At 26.4% G+C, this 26306-nt stretch overlaps 2 protein-coding genes across 2 annotated transcripts in view; both read left to right on the forward strand.

Annotated features, from left to right (window-relative positions):
* LOC113558381 overlaps positions 1-6862 on the forward strand; it is a 194800-nt gene extending 187938 nt beyond the window's left edge. Inside the window, exons 6-8 of the mRNA XM_026963837.1 lie at positions 2665-2847; positions 2971-3136; positions 4452-6862. Coding sequence (XP_026819638.1) covers positions 2665-2847; positions 2971-3136; positions 4452-5028 — 926 coding nt within the window. The 3' untranslated portion in view covers positions 5029-6862. The remainder of the gene's footprint in view (positions 1-2664; positions 2848-2970; positions 3137-4451) is intronic.
* Positions 6863-15866: 9004 nt separating this feature from the next.
* LOC113560817 (dynein heavy chain 2, axonemal-like) lies at positions 15867-26290 on the forward strand (the record flags this gene model as incomplete). The annotated part of the gene is made up of 28 exons (XM_026966911.1): positions 15867-15874; positions 15938-16095; positions 17169-17316; positions 18232-18325; positions 18396-18563; positions 18644-18836; positions 18907-19054; positions 19116-19316; positions 19388-19515; positions 19714-19947; positions 20240-20373; positions 20531-20829; positions 20906-21029; positions 21099-21250; positions 21317-21428; positions 21525-21663; positions 21752-21966; positions 22039-22156; positions 22246-22373; positions 22436-22655; positions 22731-23072; positions 23160-23632; positions 23711-24055; positions 24543-24660; positions 24874-25010; positions 25610-25765; positions 25826-26037; positions 26182-26290. Coding segments are annotated over exons 1-28 (5013 nt in total), but the record flags the coding sequence as incomplete, so codon positions are not given.
* Positions 26291-26306: the final 16 nt, after the last annotated feature.

The raw sequence follows: 26306 nt of genomic DNA on the forward strand, positions 1-26306 counted from the left end.
TTTATCCGAGTATTTTTTATTTATTTAAAAAAATGTTCATAAGCATTTTTAAGGTAAATATTAATTTTATTGAACGAAAAAATAATTTTCCTATAAATGTAATGATAATATTTTATATCAATATAGCCAATTCTAAAATTGTTTTGCTTTCAGCGTTACAATTATAGACTATCATAGTTCTACTTTTGAAAAAAACCAAACGCTGCTTTAAATTATTATTAGGGAGCTATTATTTTTTAGGGAAAAATATGTGTTAAACAATTATTCCAGTAGCATACATGTAAAGAACCTATTAAAATTTACATAAAAGTACATTATAGAACCTGATTGCTTAATCGTGCTACTGACACAATGATTATCCATAAATAAAATAATTTAATATTTTAATAAATAGGGTAGGTATATAAATATATTTATTATTATTATTATATTGAAAATATTATTCATAATAATTTAAATAAAAGTTGGTATTTCATAACATTAACATCAATATTTTATAAATACCTATTAGTATGGCTGGCTCATACTTATTAATAATATGATAAATAATATTACAACATTTCCCAAGTGCTTTTCATATTATATTTAACAATACTAATTTAATTTATTTAACAATAGTTCGTATTTCTTTATGAGCTAAATTAATCATATATAATATTATATGTATGTGAGTATATATTAACTTCAAATGGTCAAATTGGATATATTACCAATAATATACTTGCTATAAAAAATACTCATTGCACACAATAGTATTTGTTATTTGTATTTAAAAACTCATATCATTTATATAATACATATTTGAATATACACTATAATAGATGACAGATTAACGTTATGGTATTTTATATTATGTTACTATACTTATAAACAAAAAATAAAAACATTGCTCACAATTGAGGCGCGTTGAAAATGTTTGTATAAAGTACAAACCGAATTTAATTATACAGTCTAAATTATTAGTATTTTTAATTCTAGTGGCTTTTAAAAATGGGATATTATCCCTCCCATCGTGTGTCGGCATTATTTTGAACAAAGGACTCGTAATGAGTCCTCTAGCTGCACTTCCCTTTTAAATGTTATACTTAAACATCCATCCTTACTGCGAGGGTTGTTTTTATATTATCGCACCGACGTGCTGTATACATACACTCGAATCGAAAAAAATCACCAGTCTCTATCTCAATTATGTTTTTTTTTTCGAGTCCCTCGAAAACCGTTCGGCGTTATATATATAATATATATATATATTTCCGTCGTATATAAAATAGGCGGAGAGCATTGTCAACAATCGATGGGGCGATAATTAATTTACACTTCCTTGAGTCGCCGCAGCATGTCAAGTAGAGTAAACGTGTTGTTTAATTTTCGAAAACTCAAAAGTTTTAATTAAACTTCCGCGAACAAGTGAAGCCAGTGGTTTGTCAGAGGTCTATTAACGCGCGTTTCATTATAATATAAACGGTAAACACCAACGGTACCAACGCTTCAATAGAAATGTATATGATTTTCAATAAATATAATTAAACGCAATATTAACGAGAATATAGTTCACCGACAATTTTTTTTTTATTATTATTTTGTTTGGTGTAAGAAAATATTAAACTTTCTTCAAACACTGAAAATGTAGTTTAGCATGATTTGATCAATAAATAAAGGTTGATAATCGTAAAATAATGTTTTTCACATAAACATACATATTAGCAATTTGATAGTATTTTATCTAAGTACTGTTAGAACCATTCTTATCGTTAATTAAAAAAAATTCTAGTCGCTCCTTCGTCACCGTAATACGGATGGGTTAAATGTTTAAATACGCAACCCTCCACCACCCTCGCACGCATATTCAGGCTTACTGTTCGTTAACAATAAATATAAATTATACAATTCTAAGTTTCGACTAGGTTACTACGTCGTGAGTGCACATATAGAGTCGTTATCGAGTATATTATACGTGTATAGGTAGAAATAAGCGTATATATAATATATTAAGGTCCCTTTTCGCATGTTCCAAATCATTAATTTCGAACATTCCCCACCGTCGTTAATGCACAGCATAATAACGTCTAACCTCGTAATGAAATGGAATCACTTTAACAAAAAATAAAACTTTTTTGTTTATTGGGCGTATATGTATACGACTATTAGATTATATATTGAATTGTGCAGCGCATTATTGGACGGGAAATCAAATGGCGTACAGTATATAATATCATAACGATGACGTAGCCCTTTATCGATAGATATCACGAAATGTCAACCTACGATTGTGTAATCGTAATTTATAAGCTCTAAGGACTAGGTAAGTATTTGTCCCGTGGAAAATGCTAAAAAGTCCCTTATCGGAAATAATAATTTCTATTCGTATAAACACTCCATATACTAATATAAAAACATAATATCATATAATTTAATGACTTAAATGCATGTATCTAGTTATCGTACATATTATACGCATACACCGTTACTTATATACAACACAGTGGTACAAAACTTTAAACTCGTCGCTTTTCGGTTTTGTTTTTTATGTACGATAAAAGTGGAACCACATATAATCGTACGCCTTACAATCCTTACGTAGCCTCTTTTAAGCGGCTGACTTAATAATAGTCTGTAATATATATATATTATAATATAATATTATTTTTGCCTTCCGTTTCGCAGGTGTCGGTGTCATTCTAGTGGCCATCAGTGGTATAGCGTGGCGCTTGACGGCTGGCCAAGAAGCGTCATCGTGCGGAGCGGTGTTCGGGCTGGGCCGATCGTTGGACGACGCAGCCGAAGCCAACCGGCGGTTCGTGCCCCGACTGCCACCGTCCTACGGCCGTCCACATCATCCTTACGCCGGTAAGAGTCTGGAAAAGCCGCCCAACGCGCTTATATTAAATACAATTCCAATACAGCGACCGCGAAACGAACTGATTTCATATTCTCAAATTATATTTTAATTATTTTTTCATCGTCCCACAGCTATGATGTATCCCGAGTTCGAGTACAGAGCTCCGCCGCCATCCTACCAGGCGTCCATGCAAGAGTACCGACTGAGGTTGTTGCTGTTGGACAGACAGACGAACATGCCGCCCGTCACGGCATCGCCGCCGCCGACGTATAGGTCGCAACCCGGCACGCTGATAAGGTGAGCCACAATCGGCTAATAAATTAAAAATGACGTACAGTCAAAATATTACCGACGAAACGCCGTGAATTGCATATCATCGTGCTATTCCAACGACCGGAGATAATGTTATTACCTGTGTAATGTACGCGAAGTAATGTTAAACGCGACGGACAATACATTAGTAATGCGGACATCTCACGTTTTCGATTATTCGATGATTGCTTGCATTAAAAATAAACGTTGTACATAATATTATTGTCGAAGGACACGAAACGTCCACCGTTTGTCCAGATTTAATCGTTCGATGTACGAGTATTATAACCGTCGTATTTTCGAGTGGATTTTCATAAATATTTTACGCATTACGCATACCGTATACACTATTATAAATTATTATTATTATGATCTGTACTGCAGTTCACTCGCAGCGTCCTTGTGAAATATCATTCTAAACTATTATCTATTGCGCATGGTCCTCTTTGCAGCTATGATCCACGACTACATTCATCACTGTAGTCGTGTTTGTCTTCATATACCATGTTATATTGTTCACAATATCTGATATACCTGTAACAGTCTCCCAACATAAAATGATAAATAACTCATGATTTCAAAAATACATTTTAATTTTCAAATATAATTTAATATACTTGGCATATAATGTTATTGCATATTTTATATTTCACCAAAACTAATTAAATCAAAATTCTTTGTAACAGAGCTCGAGATAGATACTATAATATATTCGTTGGGGTTAATAACTGTACACGGTCCACTCAACCTAAACCCCTACTATTAATTAGGTTTACATCTTTTCTCCTTTTTAGATATTAGTATTTACACGCAGGCTATAGATTATGTATTATTATTATTATAGGTTATGTCGTACGGTTTTTGGGTTAGATGAGTCGTGTTATCGTACAGGACACGAGTAATAATGGGGTTCATATAGTGCCAAACCTACAGTTTAATAAAAAAAAAATATCCTACTTCGTTTTACTAACTCAATAAAAAGTGATATTTTAAAAAATACACCCAATACATTTTAAAAACTTTAATTGCTCACTAAACAATAACACTGCACAATTCTTCAGACACTGACGTTTAATTAAACACTTTCAATTAGAAGTATCACTTTTTTGAAATAATAGTTTAGTTCTGGCACTTATAGTGACCCATAAACCCATAAACATTAAATGTACACCTGTATGACTCTGACGATGCAATAGCTCTTGTTAGCACAGCACTCCGTACATCACATTACAATAATATAATATAACTATTATTAATAACAATGTCATATTATATTTTATTGATCGAAACGTTTCCGCAGAGGCCAAAACGTCTGTTGTCGCGGTGACTCCGGCGAACTGTACCTGTACCAGCCATCGACACTGCAGATCAACCATCATCAGGCCGCCGACTACAGCGGTCCGCCCAGTTACCGGTCGCGATCCAGCACGCTGCGGCCCGGCTGCCACCTGATGATGGACCCGACGGCCGGAGCGGTGGTCATCGGCTCGACGACGGTTGGCAGCCACCACAGCCGCAACTCGTCGCAACTAAGCGGGGCCATGTCTGAGGCAGTGGGCGGCGGCGTGTTGACCGCCACCGCGGTGGACAACAAGGTGCCGCCGCCGCCGAACACCGACGACGACGACGGCGGCAGTGGCCACGTCGGAATCGTGGTCGGCAGTACGGTCGACGACAACGTGCGCAACATCGCGGTGGTCGTGGACGAAAAGACCGCGGACCGCCATCACATCGGTTGTGGTCCGGTCACCATCGTGCAGACGACACCGGCCGCCAACCCACCGGGCACGGTTATCGTGACCGTATCCAGCGCCAACAACGACACCACTAACGTCCGGTGCCGGGACACCGAAATGGAAATCCTGGCGCATCTGTGAAACGGACGTCCGGACGGCGATCGAACGGAAACGGCGTAACGTTTTCGGTTTTTCTTCTCAACACTACGCGCATTTTTCGCTATTGGTACAACACTGATAATATTTATAGTTCGTATAGTAATAGCTATATTACTATCACTATTTAAGTCGAACCGTTTGCACGCGTTTTATATCCGATATTTTTATAAATTACATATTATTTTGTTTTTATTATTATTGTATTTTATCGAATTATATATTCGAGCCATGTATATTAATATAAAATTATCGTGACTCTTTTTTGCTGCTGTCCTCGCAAAGAAATATAATAACATTGGTATAGAAAAAAACGATTCGCTTCGTGACTACCCCCAAAACTTGGACGCCCAAACAATTCTAATAGTAATTTATTATGTACGTATGGGTGCACAAACCCGTCTAGTTTTCACATTAGCGTTTTCGGAAATTACCAATAAAACTCAGCGTTTATACATAATATAACATATATATATATATATATGTATATTTATATTATTCTTAATTACTTCAAAGTAATCAACACAAATTAGTGTAGAAAATTTGTACAGAAAATGCATTACTTCTCTAACCGTTAGCCGTATTTTCGTTATAACGATAATAGTATAAATAAAACATATTTAAAGAATTTATTAAAACACTCGACCACCGTTTTTTTTTTCATAGATACCATCTATTCGTATATGGTAATAATATACTTATTTATTTTTATGCATTTGATATTTTTTTTTCTTATCGACAATGACTGATAAGTTATCGGACATCCCACTGTCGTATATATTAGTAATTATTGTAATAAATATTGTCTCATCTTGTGAGTGTGTTCCGTAATATTATTATCATTCGTTTTAAGCGTTTTATCAAATATCTATGTCATTATAATAGTAACTCTTAAGGGTATCAAGGGCTACCGTCTATTACACCATGATTTTGTTCGATTGTTATTGTTAATACTGCAGTTGCGAAGTGTTTCGTTTTTCGGTCCCCAACAGTCACAAACTTATAAAATATTATTTTATCATAAATATTGATAACGGCATCATCGACGTTAATGAGTTTTTTCAATGATATGGTCTTACAAACTAAACAATTATATCGTTTCTCTTCTTTTAATCGTTTAGCTCAAATCGTTTTGGTCCGTTTTTAATCTAATAGTTAATAGGAATTTTTATTGTAACCGACATGATATTTAGTTTTTACACATTTTATGTATTTTTTAGTTACTACTCAATAACGAGTGTGACTAAATTATTTACAAAACCACATTATTGTCAACAAGAATATTGTGTTTTATGACTATTATTATTTTATTTTTTTTTTTTTTTTTTTTGTATACAGTTACCTCATAAATAATTAAAACTATATTTTATAAATACTATTATTGTTTGTAGCTGTAATATTGTAAATAGTTATTATTTATTGGTGTTCATCATATCAAAAAACAAATCAGCTGTACTCCAAAGTATAATAATATGCAAACCGTACAAGTGGACTTTAGTTTATAATAATACAATATAAATAAAGAGTTCAGAAATAACTGATTAATGTGTATTTTGCTGCAACCTTAGATACTTGAATAGACTTTTATGAACTGTTGTTAAATTATTGCATTATAAGTATTGTTAAGTAATATGTCATGTTTTTGTTAACCATATTCATAGTATTAAGGACTTGTGAAGATATTGGATGTGATGTAGGCACTCTAAGTTATTTTTAACAGAGTATACATAATATGTAATGATTTATGTGTATATGGTATGAAATTGTACAAAATTATTGTGATTAAAATATATGTATAAAAAGTTTAATAAAACGACAATATACAATCATTGCCGGTTATTTACATTTATTTCAGACAATAAAGTACATTTCAATTTGCATACACACACGTTGGAAATAACTTTATATGAATATACGACTTACCTACCTACCTGCCGTACATACCAAACACTAAGCATTTTTGCTCAATTATTTCTTCTTACTTATACTAAATATTTTAATTATTATGCACTATAAATAATGATAAATATAAAAATCAGATAAACATCTGTAAAATAAATGGCAACTACTATATATTAATATTTAATATTTTTTAAATATTTTGTAAGGAAAATCACATTTCACAAACATGTCAAACTGACACTCTATTTTTGATTATTGGTTTAAAATTATGTAACACCTATAACACCAATAATTATTCCTTATATTTCTATACCGCACTACTCATTTTATGTACATAAATATTATGATAAAATTATTAAAAAATTATTTATCACATTGAAACAACGTTATCAACACGACGTGATGGATATTCATTGACAATGTGAAAAATATAATAATTAGTTATATCTTACAATGACAAAAGTATCATTATTTCGATCCATCGATATTATATTATATTTTATATATATATCAAAAATACAATTGTAAAAATATAAAATGTGTCTTTGGTTAACTCGATAAAATATTAAGTATTTAAATCTGTAATATCTATATTATGATAAAAAAAAAAAAATTAAAAATGTGCATATTTACAGTTTTTGTATTCCTACTATACATTTTCATATTTCAATATTATGTGTTCACTATTACTAAGACAGCAGTGACAACTAAAAGGAACTCTGTAAATGTATTTCGATTTTAAGTACGAATATCAAACGAAAGAATTAAAAATATACATAACTCATAATTTGAAAAGTGTTCGACAATTAACATAAAAAGAAAAAAAAATCGATTGTTGTATTTATTCTGACTTATTCTGAGAATTAATAAAAATGAAAAAAAAAAACATCTCCATTGAGTGCATAAATTATATCAACTAAGGCTTCAATATTGTTTATAGGTACGTAATCGATAGATGCTGAATACACAACTTCAGTCTTTTCCATCTGTCAAAAAATAATAAAAATAAATAAATTATTGGGTACTAAAAATTATATAACAAACTATTATAAAACTTGATGTTATTTTTTAAAAACAAAAGTAACTAGTATTTGTGTGATACCATATAATTGCGGTCAGACAATGAAAAACTTCAAAATCATTTATTAAAATATTTGAAATAATTAATAATAATACTGTCGACTTTTTCAGATATTGATTGAAATCGATGTTATTACCTGTAGCCATACAGCCGAACGTGATTAAATATAAGATAAAAGTTTCAAGAAAAAAATCAAAAATATTTTTAACGAAACGATTTTTACTTTTTATCAATAGAATTTATTCAAAGTTAAATTCTAAAATTTGCTTATTATCATATACTTACCTAGATTCTTAAAACATTTATTTAATTAAACAATATCATAATATCTCAACAATTGACTAAAAACATTTACTCATATTAATAAATACAGATTATATATGTATATATATATATATGTGAGTAAAAATTGTAATTCAATATTTTATGGTTTTCAATATACTCGTACCTGTTAAATGACAAATAGTTCTTATTTACTATAGAAATTTGTTTTGTAATGAATACAAACTATATAGAAAAATACTTTCAAAAACATTAATACTTTTTGAGTAATTGCTGTTAGAAAAATCAAAATGTAATCCGTATAGAAACATGCTAATTGAAATATTGTCAAATAAGTTATCATTTCGACAGCAAACGGGTTTATGTTTCTTGAATAATTTATCGTCAAACTTCCACGTATCTTTCTATTTCCGTACACAATATCCAATTACGGAAATATGCTATTACATTCGGTAGCATTTGATGCCGAACGTTTATTTAATATATAGCTACGCATCAATCTCGACGTTAAATCCTATCTCTGATTCAGTTTTTTTCCAGATAAGCCTATACAAATACTAAAAACTAAATCCCAAAGTTCGATACTATCGCTTCCTCATAAGCCGACAACTTTTTTTCTCGTATGTCGTATGTAATCAAATGGTTTAAAATTTGAACTATTTTACGTTTACTGTGAAATCTGTATTAAGTTAAACGCTAAATGCTTATTATTTTATATATACTACACATTTTCGTTTCATTAAACATGTTTCAACGATTAGCTAAAAAATATACCCATTATAATAAATACTGATTAGATTTATGTTATAAAAATTGCATTTCAAATTTTTGTTGGTTTTCAATATATTTGTTTACTTTATAATTATTATATAACATATCCGACATGTATTAAAATTTGTATTTCTTAACATTTAAACCACGTATATATTTTTAATCATAAAATTTAAATGTACTGTAATGTTAGTTGTCCGTTTTATGTTTACGCGTTCAATTAAACGAATTGATTTTCTTAATCGTCAGATCTAAGCCGATATACTTATAATATCCACACACAACCTTATTATTTGACAGTGGTATTAAAAGCACAAATACAATTTTAATGAAATATTCTCATATGACAGCTGTATTATAAAATGTGAAAAAAATCCCGTTGAAGTTTAAAATAAGTATATTAATTATTATCTAGACTAGTTGGATAAACATTCTTTCTCATCATTTTTTTTAAATACTATTAACTATTGTTACAGCACGTCCGCATTTATACGTAATCGTCTAAATGTATTAAATTACAATGCGTCTCACTTCATGTGTTAACTGATTTTAAAATCATTTGTTTATATTACTATCAACAAATAAAAACCTAAATCTATATGTTTATGTATACCACCGAATAATTAAGCTACTTTTCAATATAATATTATAGCTTTGAAAAATCTAAATTCTAGCTGATTGTAATAATCATTCATCGCCTACACAATATAATAATTATACAATTTTAATCAAAAAAAATTACTCAACGTTCAAATGCAATCAAATATTGATTGAAATTTATAAATATAATCAAAATAACCTACACCAATATGATCAGATTATGTGGAACTCCCTATATATGAAACATTAAAACTACACACGTAAGCACATATTATATGCACGCTATAAGAGTTTTAAACGTATACTACGAAAACATTATGTTATTTGTTATCGTTCAGTATAAAGTTATTCATGTATCATTTGATAATTAAAATGAAAGTCTAAAAAATTGTTTGTGCATCTTTCTAAAATAATCAACCATAAATTTAACGACGTGACTCATTGATCATTGCTATGGATAATAATGTACCCAACTATAACATAAACTCAATAGGTGTCTATGGTAACAAACAATAATGCAGCTACCGATTTCATTGAATGTATAGCCAACTATAGTAAAATACAAACTTTAGTGTTCACTAGTGCAGCATAAGTAGTTATTCTTCTATTTTTGTATTCGGTCATCATTGTGTACATTTCAACATAATGGCTGAACAACAAGAAGATAAGATGGATTCATCTACGGTTAAAAAACTCGTAACTATAGATTTATTTAATAATGCACGAATTTCACCTACAAACTATACCTATTCAATTTATTGGAATCATTCAAAATACAAAACTCGATATTAACAACTGAAATTCAAGCTGAATTCTGGACTTTCCATGTGCATATTTTTTTTTGTGCCAAACGCAGAACATTTTAAATAATTTATAAACTTGTTTTGTGAAATGGTGAAATAAATTATACAAATATTGACTTTATATTTTTAGCATTTTCATAATAATTTATTAAATGGCATATTATTACATACATTTTAGAATTTTTAAAAATTTTTATTGTTATCATATTAAGATATATTTTCATATTCATAATGCTTACATTATTAATGCTACTTTATTGATGCTTACAATCCTAACAAGTTTAGCTTGTTGTTTAAAAAGATATTTTAGTAGTTCTAATTTTGAATATCATATGAATAATTTGAAAATTATTAGTGCAATAAGTCCAATACTATATATGTAACTTATGTAGTATATATAAAACCCGTACAATTAATGTAATTATTAGCTATTGAATATTTTTTTTACCTACTATAGAAATATATTTTTATTATAATACACATGTATAATTATTTTTCAGAATAATTAAAAGAAAAAAACTCAAGATAATGTATTTTATAAAATTAATTTCAGGTTAACCGTATCAAGGCTTGTACATTTCTCCCGTACCTAAATAAATGTGATTGGTCCGTTGACGTAATATCCAGTATAGAGGAGTTTGTTAGCACAGATCAACAAATAATTTGTTTGTTTTATGAAAACGACATACTTAAAGCCACTTTTTGCATACCCGATACTCGCACGGATTCTATTATGTGGTTTCTAAAAACGACCAACAACAAAAACACACAGCTAAACAACACTAATTTCTTAAAATTGATTTCATTCGGAAAAATGGACACTCAAGTGGAGAAAACGATGTTCTTATTATTAGACTCATTGTATTCTCCCTTTATATTCTCTTGGTCAGCCAGTATCCTTTGTTTTTGAACAAAATATATGTATTAAATAACGTGTTTTATCTATATATATGTATACATTTTTATGAACTCTTTACTATTCATCCATTGTTATTATTGAAAGTTAAAATTGTTCAAAATATTCTTTCTTTAATTCACATTTATCAGGTGAAAAAGATCAATTTTTCGAACAATACAGAGCAGTTATCCAAGAATTATGTTCATTAAGATATAAGTTTTTAGGAATGCCTAGTATTTACATTCCAACAATAGTTGGAAATTTTAACGAAACTTCAAAAAGTGTTAGTGAAGAAACCCTCAAAGTACTAGAAAGTTAGTTTCTATACATTATATAAACACGAAAATTAACAAAATATAAATTTATAGAATTAGGTATTGTAATATAGGTATAGATTACTTTAATTAAAAATAAATAAATAGTTTTATAGTTATTTGTAAATATATACTGTTTTTATAATTGTATCAAAAATTCAGCTAAAAGTCTTATTAATTTATTAATAAATATAGATACATCAGTCGTAATATTATAAATATTATCATAAAATAATTCATTACTAAAATTCGTTAAAATATATATTATATAAGAAATATTATCCAAAATTTCTAAGAACATTTAATTACTGTCTGGGTAGTAATACAATTTTCAAAATGTTTAAAATATACTACAAGTTAATTAATTAATAATTTTTTAATAATGTTTATTCTTCTGTTCCTCAAAATATTAAAAGTAGGTATATAAAAATTAAAAATGAATCAATTATTTTACACAATAATATTTATTAATTTTAATTATTGTCTTATAATTTGAACTATAACTTTAATATATTCACTTATCAACAACATGGAATAGTTATTTAATTTATATTATCTATATCTTGTAATTATTAATAAATAAATATTATTTAAATTTTGATGATTAGGTAATGTTAATGGTTATAATATATATATATATAACTATTAAAATACGAAACTATTTAAAATCAATATTAATTATGACTTTTTCTTAATAAATTACATTTATTATGGTTATAATATCATAGAACTACCTACATTATTATTATTATCATTTTTTGTTTAGATATTTTAAACGTATATACTTTAGAAATTCAAACATGCTTGATGGACACTGAAAGAGTACCTACCAAATGTGAATATATGATGGAACATATTATTGATGAGATAGATTATTGGAAAACTAGACGTGAGTAAAGTAGATTTTCTATATATTATATCATAGTTTGATGAATGTAAATTTATTTATTTATTTTATATAACATATGAAATAAACATATATTACCTATACACTAATAGATACACTATAAAATCTACAAATCTATAACAAATCATAAAAGCTAAATAATAATAAAACAATTCGTAATAATCTTATATGAGAAATTTTTTGTATATATAATTTATGTCAAATAATATCAAATACAATTTTTTATTTTACTCTTATAAGTGTAAGTTTAATTTATTTAATGACCTTTTTAATAACTATACCCATTACACCAAGCAAATCAAATACACACACACACACACACACACACACACATAGATGTAAATAAAAACTTTTTATAGCAATTTAACAATTAACATCCATCTAAATTATCTTCATGATAAAGAAATCATATACATGATTTTTAATTACCTGTCTAAACTTAACTCTAATTATTATAAATATTCAAAACTGATAAAAATATTATCATATTAAATATATGTAATTGTTGATAATTTTTTACTCGAATCTAAATATAACATAAAATAACAACACATTTTAATAATGATATGTTTTTATTATAGTTAGAAATTTACGGTTTATAACTACTTTATTAAGTTATAAGAGTGTTGAAGAAATTCTTACAATATTAAATCAACATCAATCAATTCTTGTTCATTCATTCAACAGTTCTATAAATGAAATTAAGGTAAGTAGATACTTTTATTGATTAAAGTTAAATTTTTAAAAATTTATTAAAAATCGTTAATTCGATAATTATAAGATGTATCTAATGCCTACTATATTAACAATATATTTATAATAATAAAAAAGCAACGATAAAGAACTAGAATAGGTTAAATCCATAGCTATTTTATTTTAAGAAAATATTCATAATTCTATCATTTATTATTTGATAAAATACCGTTAATAACAGTTAAAAAACAAAAACTACAGTTTATTGCTTAAACTTCTTTAAAAAAACTAAAGATTCTATTTAAAAATAAATTTATAACTTCACTTTTTTTCAGTTGAATTCTAAATTATCCACTTCTATGGCCATAAGTTATAGTTATTTTACTTACAAATATACAAAAATACAGAGTATATTAAAATTAAAACAATAAGATAACATTTAACTATACTTTTGTTAAATAATAGTTCAATAACTTAATAAACTTCATTATTTGTATTAAAGGCGTACATAGATATTTTAGTATTATTACAGTTCATATCAACCATCGACGGTCAATTCAGTTAATTATACCTGATAAATCCACTTATGTATCTATACATTTTATAAAATATAGGCAGCCAAAATAGAAGCCAAATCCAATCTGAATTACTTACAAATTTTATGGGATCCAGTCATGAGTTTATATGATGTAAAATCACCGAATGATATATTAACAAGATTGCCAGACATATTTGTTAAGTTTATTTTTATTTTTGAAGAATCACAATACTACAACAAATGGTAAAGCATCGCGTTGTTACAATGAAATAATTAAATGAAATGATTTAATTTAAAATAAACATCAGGTCCGACATAACTCGTTTGTACGAATACCTCGGAAATCAAATTGTGTACATTTGCCGAAAAACCATAAAAATTTCGGAACTATTCACTGGCAATACGGAAAGTGTTTTGAATAAACTACAAATCTCGATGAATTGTTGTGAAAATTTTATTTCAATATACACTAAAGTAAAAAACAACGATTGATTTCCTATAATTTAACCATTGTTTGATTTTGCAACAAAATATTTTAAAGGTAATTGAAATTTATAACTCTAAAAATGACGGACATTGGTCAGTGGAAACTAAAGATATGCATATGTTTTTGGATCGCTGCAGAGATGTTAATTATATATGCAAATCAATAATTTTATTTAAAAGGTACCTCAGTACATATTATATTTACATATAGCACAAGTGAATAAACACTATACACATACATATATTTTTTTTAATATTTAACTTAACTTTTAAATTAATGTTTTAACATATACTCTATTTCCAATACTTAACCTACCAATTGTTAAATATACTTAATTTATCACAATGAAACACTACCTGTGTCTAAATGCCTCTACTTGTAGGATGAACGGAAAACACCCATTACCAAAACCAAAATTTTCATTTACTAAAGGATTAGAGTTCGAAAAAGTCATGGAATCCATAGAGTTAAAATTCAAAAAATTGATAAGCAATTTGGAGAATGTACAAAACCTAATATTCAACGTAAACACCACTGACTGGTATCAACATGAACTCAAGTAAGATTTCAGAAAGCATACAAATTTATCTCCCATCAACGTTTTACATCCCGTCTAATACATGTTAAAACGTTTTATTGGATTATGTTAGATTCAAAAACGAAGTGAAAGAATTATGCAATATAGTCGAACAGCTGTTAAATGATGCGATGAGTATTACATGTAATATCGAGGATGCTCTGAATGTCTTACAGAGCTTACATTATTTTTCTAACTGGCCACAGCTGAAATCCCATTTTCAAAAAAAAACAAACGACGTCTACGCCATGTTAATTGAAGATATATCATTAGCTATGCAATTTTACACGGACAACAGTTACCAAATACCGTCCTTTATGATCAAATATTCGGGCGTCTGCATAACTGCCATGACCGAATACAAAAGAATTGAAACGCTGAAAAATGTGAGTATCGGTGTCTGTATTATAGCCAATAATATTATTAAAAACAAATTATTACAGTTAAAATTATGTAAGGAATAATAACGGTTAATCTGATTTTTACAAACAAAACATAAAAAATGTATCTCTTGTTATTTAATAATGACCGTCTTTAAAATATTTTAACATTTTTAATCGGTATTTAATATTTACAGTAGAATAGTAATTAGTAGATACATCTATCTATACACCATGGTTTGTGATCAGTGTATACTGTGAATAATCTTCAAAAACTCAGGAGGATGGAATTACATTTCTCAATTATTTACTATATTGATTTATTTCAATATTTAAATTTGGTTTTAAATTTAAAAAATGTTTAATCGCAAACATTTCAGATGATATCAGAACGTCCTTGGTTATTACCGTGTTCAAATAATAAAAAACTTCATGAGTTATACAAAAATTATACAATTGCCTATCAAGAACTATTAAATAATACGATTGAATCGTGGAATAATCAATCAAATATAAACTATGAGAAAAAACTAGATAAATATATTTTAGTAGGAAATCAAAATGAGCAATTTTGGCATTTAACGATTAACATGGACTGGTATTTTCTGCAAATATTTAAAAAAAAATTCAACTATGTAAACATATATTTATTTTCTATTAGTGATGTATTTGAACTGTTAACTGAAATAGAATATTGGTCGTTGATTGGCTTCAGACATGTATTAACACAAAATAACATCGTCACAAATGCAACAAAAATAATGCGACTCCATCGAAATGCATCGAAAATAGTTAACGACTACAATACTCTAATAGCTGGTATATTTATTTTTAATTAATTTTATGCTTAGGTATTAAACATAATATTTTGTTATTTAATGTGTAAATGAGATAAATTATTTTTTACGAAAACTATAAATCATTATATGAATGCGCTAATATGAGTTTGTTTCTTATATCTTCATATTAGTTTACAAAATATATTATATATAGTGATTAATTTTATTGAAAAATAATCTTATTTAAATATTCGCTTTACTAGCATTCAATTTTTTCATATCAGTTGCCACTTCTCAAACAAAAAATAATGTGCCATGTGTGTCAAACAATCGTGTCCATATCTGATTGAGAAATTTTTGTTAATGCTAATACTACTGAATAATACTTAGCTTTAGTTATTCTAAGCTCCGTTTTAATAGTTACAGATTTCATAAACACTTAAATCTATACGCAATATTAAACTTAGTATAAATAAGCAAGATAGTTTCGATTAAACTACCTAACTAGTATTCTACACAGTAATGTACCTATATTGCCTATACAATACGCCACGCCATTCAACATGATTTATTTTATTTGAAGAAAGTCAATGGACACATAATAATATAATAAATTTGAGGAAATATAGTGTTTTTATGTCTGCAATACCAAATCAAAATGAATTAGATATAGAAATATAAAATATCGAAGTCCTAAACTCTCTCAACAAATGATCTTCAAAATTGCCAAAAATTTCTTTTGACCACAATAATACTTGGTTTTGTCTTTGAATACCAATGACACACTATAACTATTAATAACATTTTTGATACATTAAAACGTTATCAAAATGTATAATTAATAAATTGGTATATTTTATGAATACTTCCAAAATATTAACCTAATAATTAAAAATATAAATAAAAATCTAAAGTAATATTTTGAATTATTTAATTTTAAATTAATAACTCGTACAAAATATAAAGGTATATCAGCTATATTGTTTATAATTCTTACAGTTGAACTTTTTTTTTTTATAAAAATTTATACAAACCTGACAACAAATGCTCTAGTAAAAAAGTTTAAATTATGTTTAGAATTCATTATTAAATATAAATTCATGCACAATGTAGGTTTATCCGAGCAAGAAATGCTATTATTCAGCGAATCAATAGAGATGTGCAATAAAATTACATCACCAATGACTCAATGTTATACATGGAAACAAATAGATATTGATGATTATTTACTTCACTGTGTTGATGAATTAGAATTGGTAAAGTAAATTTTCAGAAAGATATTAATAAATTAAACTATCATGTAAATATTTCAGGTTCAATATTGTATAGATAAATATAAATATTGTAACATAGAAATTTTAAAAGTTTCTGAAGAGATAGCCAATTTGACACTTTTTAAATTAAACCGAGTGCAAGTTTTGGAATTGAGAGAATTAAAAAAAAATATTGAAATAATCAAGTATGTGTATATTATTTTTTACAAAAAATGCTTATTCCGTATATATATATAATACATCAAATCAAAAATATATTTATAAATAGGTACTAATTGATTCATTTAACAGTAAACATTAACTATTTCAAAAACTATTAACATTTTTTATAATATTTTTTTTTAATAATTTAAGCCATTATAATAAAAAACATTTTACAATTTTCATAAATTTATAATTCGTCAAGTTTTATTTATTTTTTTTTAATTTCAACGTGTATTTTAATTCTATATTCTGAAGCAAAAAATTTTTTTTATAATTTTTTTTATATAAAAATCGAGATCTAAACGAGTAGTTAATTTATTATAAATTATCATTATTTAACATTTAGATAGTCAGTCTTAAATGACATACATCAGGTAACCACAAAATGGTGGTCCAGTTCTTCACTGATCTAAACTTTAAGTACTTATAACTAATTAACAACCTATTCAAATTCTGATTTTCCTACATAAAAATGCTTAGAAATATATATTCCATGTCAGAATATGAAATTAAATCATATGTTATTAAAAAATAGTAAAAACTTAAACATTATTATCATAAAATATAATTAATACTTTTTGAAATAGAGTGCTTATTGTTGAAAAATTACAATGTAAAATAAGTTGACTTATAAAAAAAAATACATGAAATTGTTCAAATACATTATAATTTTACTGTGGTGTTTTAAAATGTTACAGAAGTAAAATGATAGTAAAAATTTCTGATAATTACAATCTCATTATAAAATACATAATGGTCATCTACGAAGGCTTTAAAGAACATATCAATAACGTATGAAATAATATACTAATACATTACCATTTATTATATATGAAATATAATTAATTCTTATAATTTTTAGCTCATGGTTTATTGGACACATTATGTGGAAAAAATAGACAGTCTTATATGCAAAGCATTGATCCTTAACTGCCAATGTTCGTTAGAAAATATTTTAGAACTAAGTGTCGGTGATGGTTCAGGACCAACGCCAGTAATACTTATTCATGTGAACTTAAAAGATAATAAGGTAATCTAAATTAAATAAAAAAACTTAATTTAAAACTATACAATTTATAATCAATAACACTAACCAATTTTTATGAATAGATTAAATATTTGGCTAGTCTATTAGAGATTCTATCGTTTTCAGTGAACTTTTTAACAGATTTATTAATGGCTATTAAGTTATTACCAAGATTAAATCAAATATTTCAATTATCGAGAAATAATTGGATTCCGTATGAAGATGAAATTTCCAAAGATTGGCTATGTATAAAATTGCAAGAAAAATATAACATAGGTAAATAAAACAATATTTTAGTGTTATTATTGTTTTAAAAATTGTTTCAATTTATTTTAAATATTAATAGCTACTATAAATGCTTTAAGACGATTAAAGCGTTATATGCATCAATTCTTAGTATTTAAAAACATATGGTCAATGGATAAAAAACTGTTTTTTGAAAAATATAAAACCTTCAATTCTTCAGCGACACACTTCAATCAAGATATGACTCAGTAAATTTAGTTATTATTTTTTAAAGACTTTATTAAATTATTAATTTACTTAAATTTACAGATATTTGATTTATAAACGTAAAATATCTTGCATTAAACCAGTTGCCCAAGTCTCTCATTTTTTAGTACAAACAAACATATTAAAAGATGACATTATTAAACATTGTGATGAGTGGAAGAATAATTTTTCCGATCTTCTTCTTGAAATTACGACAAATCTCATAGAAGGATTTTATCAATACATACAAATTAACAGCCTTCAGTATATTTAAATTAAATAATAGTTCTGTATTAATAAAATCTGATAAATTTTCACTATTTTTTTTTTTTTAGAGCGATGACGCCGCCTAAAAATTTAACTGAAATGATTTCATTCATTGAGTTTCGAAAAAGAATAGTTTTAGAATACGATGATAAAGCTAAGGAGTTTACACTAATTTCTGATAATGTTCAAGTATTAGGTATGTATGTGTACGTAAATATATAAAAATAATAAATCATAATAAATTGATAAAATAATATGATTCAAATAATGATTATTATTTTAAATAATAAATGATTATTTAAATATTATTTGATTTTAGTAATAAAGAGTAACTATTATAACTATATACTATTTAAATAATCAAATTTTAAAAATTAATACAATTTTATTTTAGAAATAAATAATATACGAATGCCAGAAGTAGTACAAATTAAATATGAAAAACTGTTTTATGCTTGGAGAGTGTACAAGAATACTCTTGAAGACGCCGAAATAATGTTGAAAAGAAAAAAAAATGAATTTTTGAAATTGTTAAAGGAAACACAAGCTAATTTAAAATTAAAAGCTAAAGACCTATTACAGACATTTTTAGAAACCACGCCAATTTCTACAAAATGGAAATCAAATGGTGAATTGAAAATAATATAATACTTTAAAAATAAATAAAAGTCAAAGCTATCGAATTTTAAACATTCATATAGATTAATTTTAAATTCACTATTCATTACAAAATTAAATCTTTATGTTAATATTTCAATTACTACTCTATTTCTTTATATAATCGTTTAAAACTCAATAACCGGACAATTGCGTTACTGAGTCGTTTGTAAAAAAAAAAAGGAAAAATTTAATACTATATATTTGCTGAGTATTTATAATAAATATGCGCATTAATAATTCTGTATTAAATTATTTTGAAGATGCTTTAATGTATACTGAACAAATACAAAATAAATTGGAAATATTAAAAACCGAAGAAAAACAATTAAACGATGATCTTGCTGTATTTGAAATACAATTTATTCATTCAATTGAAATTGAAAAACTCCAGGAAGTGAGAAATAATATTAATATATTTATTTATTTAATTGATCATTTACCAATTTTAAATGTTTATTTTTATTAATTTATAATGTTTCACGTATATTTATATATTTATAAACACCTTCCTTCTTATTTAGTATATTAAAACATTTTCAAAATATTTAAAGGAAATATTGGTCTTACATTCAGTTTGGAAACTAGTCAATACGTGGGATCAAGTTTGGAAAAACTATAAACAGGAACTATTTTGGCATATACACGTTTCCGATTTAAAAGTAACTGTGAACGCATTTTTCGATAAATTTAATACTTTGGTTAATGAATTAAAAAATAAAAAATGGGAAGTAATAGAAACCACTCGTAATAATATTGATGAATTTCGTAAACTATTACCGGTGGTTGAAGATTTAAAAAATCCAGCAATGAAAGATAGACATTGGGATGAAGTCCGAAACATCATAAATGAGTGAGTGACCAATGTTCAAAAGTATATTAAATCACACATAAAAAAAAAAATGTTTTTAAATTGTGTATTTTATTAGAAAATTAATCGAAAAAAGTTCTGATTTTACGTTAGAAAAGTTAGTGGAAGTTAAAATTCAAGATTACAGCGAACAAATTAGCGATATATCAAAAAAATCAACAATAGAACTAGATTTAGACAATGTATTGTATTTTCATAAAATAATAATAATAATTAAAGCAAGCTCTAAATACTATTTTTTGTGTTCGAAGGCTATACAAAATATAAAAGAAATATGGTCCACTAAAAATCTACACTTAGAACCCTACAAAGATAAAGGTATTTATTACATAAAAGTGAATGATGACATTTTACAATTATTAGAAGATCATCTTGTGCAGCTATCTACAATCAAGGCATCAAAGTAGATAATAAAAAATATAAACCACTACGTATTTCTAAAAAATTTTCTAATATATTATGCTTGTAGATATATTTCTGTTTTTCTAAACGAGGCAGACTTTTTAGAAAAATCTTTAGGTCTAATCACGGAAGTTTTAGAAATTATTCTATCAGTTCAACGACAGCATATTTATTTAGAAGTAAATATTTTTTTGTTTTATTTTTTTTTTTTTTTTTGACAATATTTGTATTACTATACATTTTATCAATTTTTTTTTCTATCTTCAATCAATTAGAATATATTTATGGGAGATGATATACGACAAAAAATGACAATAGAAAGCATTGACTATGATATTTTAACAGAAGAGTGGAAAGAAATAACCATACAAATATATAAAGAAAATAATTTATTCAGAGCATGTTATTCTAAATGTATGTTGTTTTTTATTTGTATTTATTTATGATGATGAATTCAAAATTTCGAATACAAATAAACCTACAATGCTTATATTTTTTAAAGCTTTATTCAAACATTTAAACACGATGAATTACCGCTTGGAAGTCATACAGAGAGCTTTAGAAGTGTATATGGAATCAAAACGTCACGTATTCCCTAGATTTTATTTTATATCAAATTGCGAATTATTAGAGATACTGGGAAACTCTAAAAATCCTGAATCTATACAACCTCATTTAAAAAAACTTTTTACCAATGTCCGTAACATTAAATTCCTTGTAAGTTACCTCTGCAAATCACTGCAATTTAATATTATAAATAATATTTTTAACATTGCTTCATATGTTTAGACAAATAACAACCAAAAAAAAGAGGCACAAGGTATGTTTTCTAAAGATAAAGAATATATAGACTGGAACCAATCAGTGATATGTGATGGACCAGCAGAGATATGGCTAAATTCAATAGGTAAATAAATAAAATATAATATATTCGAAAAAAATGTTATGATATACATGGGTAGGTACACAAACATAATATGTCTTACAACATTATAGAAGATGCAATGCGCAATTACCTAAAACAAACATTAAAGCCAGTAAAATTGTCATTAACAAAAAATCTAAAAACTCGTGACAAGTGGATATTGGAATGGCCAGGACAATTATGTATTGCAGCATCTCAAGTAAATTAAATAAATAAAGTAAGCACAAAAAAATCATTATTCAAATGTAAAATATAATTTAGATTCAGTGGACCGCCGATTGTACCCGAGCATTAGTGCAATCCAGACATTTAAAACACAAATATCCTTTAAAAAAAATGTATAAAAAACAAAAAAATATATTGACAAAGCTCTCCAAAGTGATCCGAAGCGATTTAACCAGTACTGAAAGATTAAAAGTCGTGGCTTTAATCATAATAGAGATACACGGTAGAGATGTAATTGAATATATGTACAGATCAAGTATGCCATATTGAAATATAATTAAAATTATTAGTTAATAATTATCATTCGATATGCAAATAAAATATTTTCTAGATTGTATGGATATGTCTGCATTTGAATGGATGTGTCAATTACGATTTTACTGTGATAAAAAATCAAACGATATTGTTATAAGACAAACTAACACCAAACATCTATATGGATACGAATACTTAGGAAACTCCGAAAGATTAGTTATCACTCCTTTAACTGATAGATGTTACTTAACTTTGACTACAGCTGTGCATATGCATCTTGGTGGAAACCTTAATGGTTCGACATATACGGGTAAAACCGAAACTATAAAAGATTTAGGGAAACATTTAGCTCAATTTGTTATAGTAGTAAACTGTTCTAAAAGTCTAGACTACAAGAGTCTGTGTCGCATTTTCTTAGGTGAATATTAATTTTATAAATACATATTATTCTGTTAATTTAAACCATTCTCGACATAATTTATATACTATTTTTTCCCCATTAAAGGACTTGTGCAACAGGGAGCTTGGGGTTGTTTTGATGAAATTCAACGAATACAAATCGAAGTGTTGTCTTCTATAACACAGCAAATATCGACTATATTTTCAGCTTTGTCGGCAGATCTAAAAACATTGGTTATTGAAAACAGAATTGTTACTTTAGTGCCAACTTGTGGTATATTTACCACAACGTTCCCAAATCATGAAAACTATTCGTACTTACCAGACAACTTTAAATCGATGTTTCGCTCCGTGTCGATGATAGTCCCAGACAGTAAGCTAATCGCCGAAACAATTCTTTTTAGTGAAGGATTTAAAGACGCTAAGACACTAGGTAAAAAAATTTTTGTTCTATATTCACTCTGCAAACAAATTCTAAACAAACAAAACTATTATGAATACGGACTTCGGAGTTTAATTGGATTAATAAAGTATGCTGGAAATTACAAGCGGACAAACGCGGAAGTACCGGATAATGAGGTTTATATTACACGCTGTGTACACAACAATATAATATTAATACAAATTAGGTATATTTTAATAACATATTACTTTTAGATTATCTTACTAGCAATCCATAAAACGATTTTGACAAGTATAAATGAAGAATATTTACCAATATTTACGGATATGATAAATAATTTATTTCCTGACATAACTCCGCCTGAAATAAAATATGAAGTTTTAATAGATTCAATAAAACGTAGCATGTTAAAAAACAATCTCCAACCAACCGATTCTGCTGTTTTAAAAATCGTCCAGTTATACGAAATTAAACTTTATAGATCTTCTGTTATAATAATAGGAAATTCTGGAGCAGCTAAAAGCACCACTTGGAAAATACTAAGAGATACATTCATTTTACTGAAAAGTGAACAAATCAATTCATTCGAAACAGTTATTGTAAGTAATATAGTAATATTATATATTATAAGTATTAATAAACATAAATATTTTTATGAAACCAAATACCAATAAATATATAATTGCAGATTATCATAAAATCAATATCTACATCAAACTAATACGTAATACAAATCAAATAAATTAAAAAGTCATTTTAATATTTAAAATAATCAATCTACCTATACTCATTAAATTTATTTTACAATAGATACCCGAGGTATAATTATTAGTCATTCCTATAATATCTACTCTTAAAATATTTTTTTTATAAAGATTTTGTTTATTTATTTTGAGTACTTTATTTTATGCTGATGATTGTTCGAATGAATATTTTGATTAAAATATTCATAACAACATATATATATACTTATAGTTATTATATATATATTCTTTATAAGACTGATAATATTCTAATTCCTAATTATATTTAAATATAATTTAAAATTTAAAATTGGAATAATAACACCATGTAACAATCATTTAGGATTATGTTTTAAATCCAATAACATTAACTATAAAAGAACTATATGGTGCATACGATCATACTTCACATGAATGGGTGGATGGAATTCTTTCGTCAATTACACGAAAAATTTGTTCTGGTAAATATTATAAGCTATAGTATATTGTTAAATATAGTGATATTTATAAATGTAATGAATGCAATTAAAAACCTATTTGATAGAAAATATTCTAAAAAATAATAGATTTTTTACAGTTTGTTCTTAGTATAATCATATATAAATATATAACATTATAATATGTACATAAATGCTGATAAGATGTTAAATTATAATTGTAAATATTTCAAATAGATAATGGATTAGAACAAAAGTGGGTGATACTAGATGGACCAATCGACAGCCATTGGATTGAAAATATGAGTTCTATGATGGATGATACTAAAATTTTAATTTTAGAAAACGGGGAACGCATTTTAATACCAAAACAAGTAATCACATAATGACACATTATACCACTTAGAAATTAGAATTATTAATATTTAAATACATTTTATCATCAATAAAAATTTACCAAAGTCCACTAATATGAAATATTAAATACTGCGTTTATATAATAATGTTTTAATATTATTTTTATATTTTTACTGGATAAGTACCGATAATAAAGTGATTAATGTGTATTTGTTGTAACGTAACTTGTAAACGAGTTTGTCTTGTCTCTAATTTATAGCCTATACCTTTTAACACATTTTGTATTTTTCAATAATTATAACATCTATAATATTTGGTACTATTTAAACATTTCAAATTTTTATTTTATTTTTTAAATTTAGTATTTTTGAATATATCTACATCTTTTTTTAATTTTATTAAATACAAATAAATAATTTAAAAATAATATTCCTTTTTATATAAATTGAGGTTTTCAATACATACCAACGCAATTATAATATTGTCGATCTATGAAAATTATAGATTACAAACTCGTAGATAGAAGAACCATGCATAAAAAGGAAGATTTACCTATATACATTTTATACGTTATACCGATTTTCTTTACTTATAAAATATGTTTAAATTATCCTAGGTATCTTTTATTTTTGAAGTAGAGGATTTAAAAGTTGCATCCCCTTCAATTATTTCGAGATGTGGTATAATTCATAATAACCATAACGATTATGGATGGCGATTATATGTCGACTCGTGGTTAAATAATTGCAAATTTAAGCTGTTTAAAGATGAGGTAATTGATTCATATATTTTATAGTTGTAAGTTTTTTTTCTAAAAAAATTTTACTTTTAGATAAAATTTAATTTTGAACACTACATTGATGATTTACTTATGTTCAAAAAGTTAAACTGTATTGAAATAATTACTTTAACGGACCAAAATTGTATAATATCTATGTGTAAGTTATTAGAAAGTTGCACCTTTCACGATTTAGCCGATAAAATTCCTAATGAATTAAATGATGACCAGTATAAATATTTAATTAAGATTTGGTTTATTTTTTGGTACGTATTATTAATAATGCCAGTAATTTATTGTTAAAATATAACTATGAACAATTATTTATAATTTTACCATGAATAAAATAAAACAATTTATGTTTATATAATTTTATAAATTACAAATATAATGTATTATTTCTTAAACAGTATGATTTGGTCAATATGTGGTTGTGTGAATGAGGATGGAAAAAAGAAAATTGATATATATATAAGAAAACTAGAAGGTGTGTTTCCTATAAGAGATACAGTTTATCATTATTACGTCGATACAA

This window comes from Rhopalosiphum maidis, chromosome 1 (assembly GCF_003676215.2).
Source record: "Rhopalosiphum maidis isolate BTI-1 chromosome 1, ASM367621v3, whole genome shotgun sequence".
Classification (NCBI taxonomy): domain Eukaryota; kingdom Metazoa; phylum Arthropoda; class Insecta; order Hemiptera; family Aphididae; genus Rhopalosiphum; species Rhopalosiphum maidis.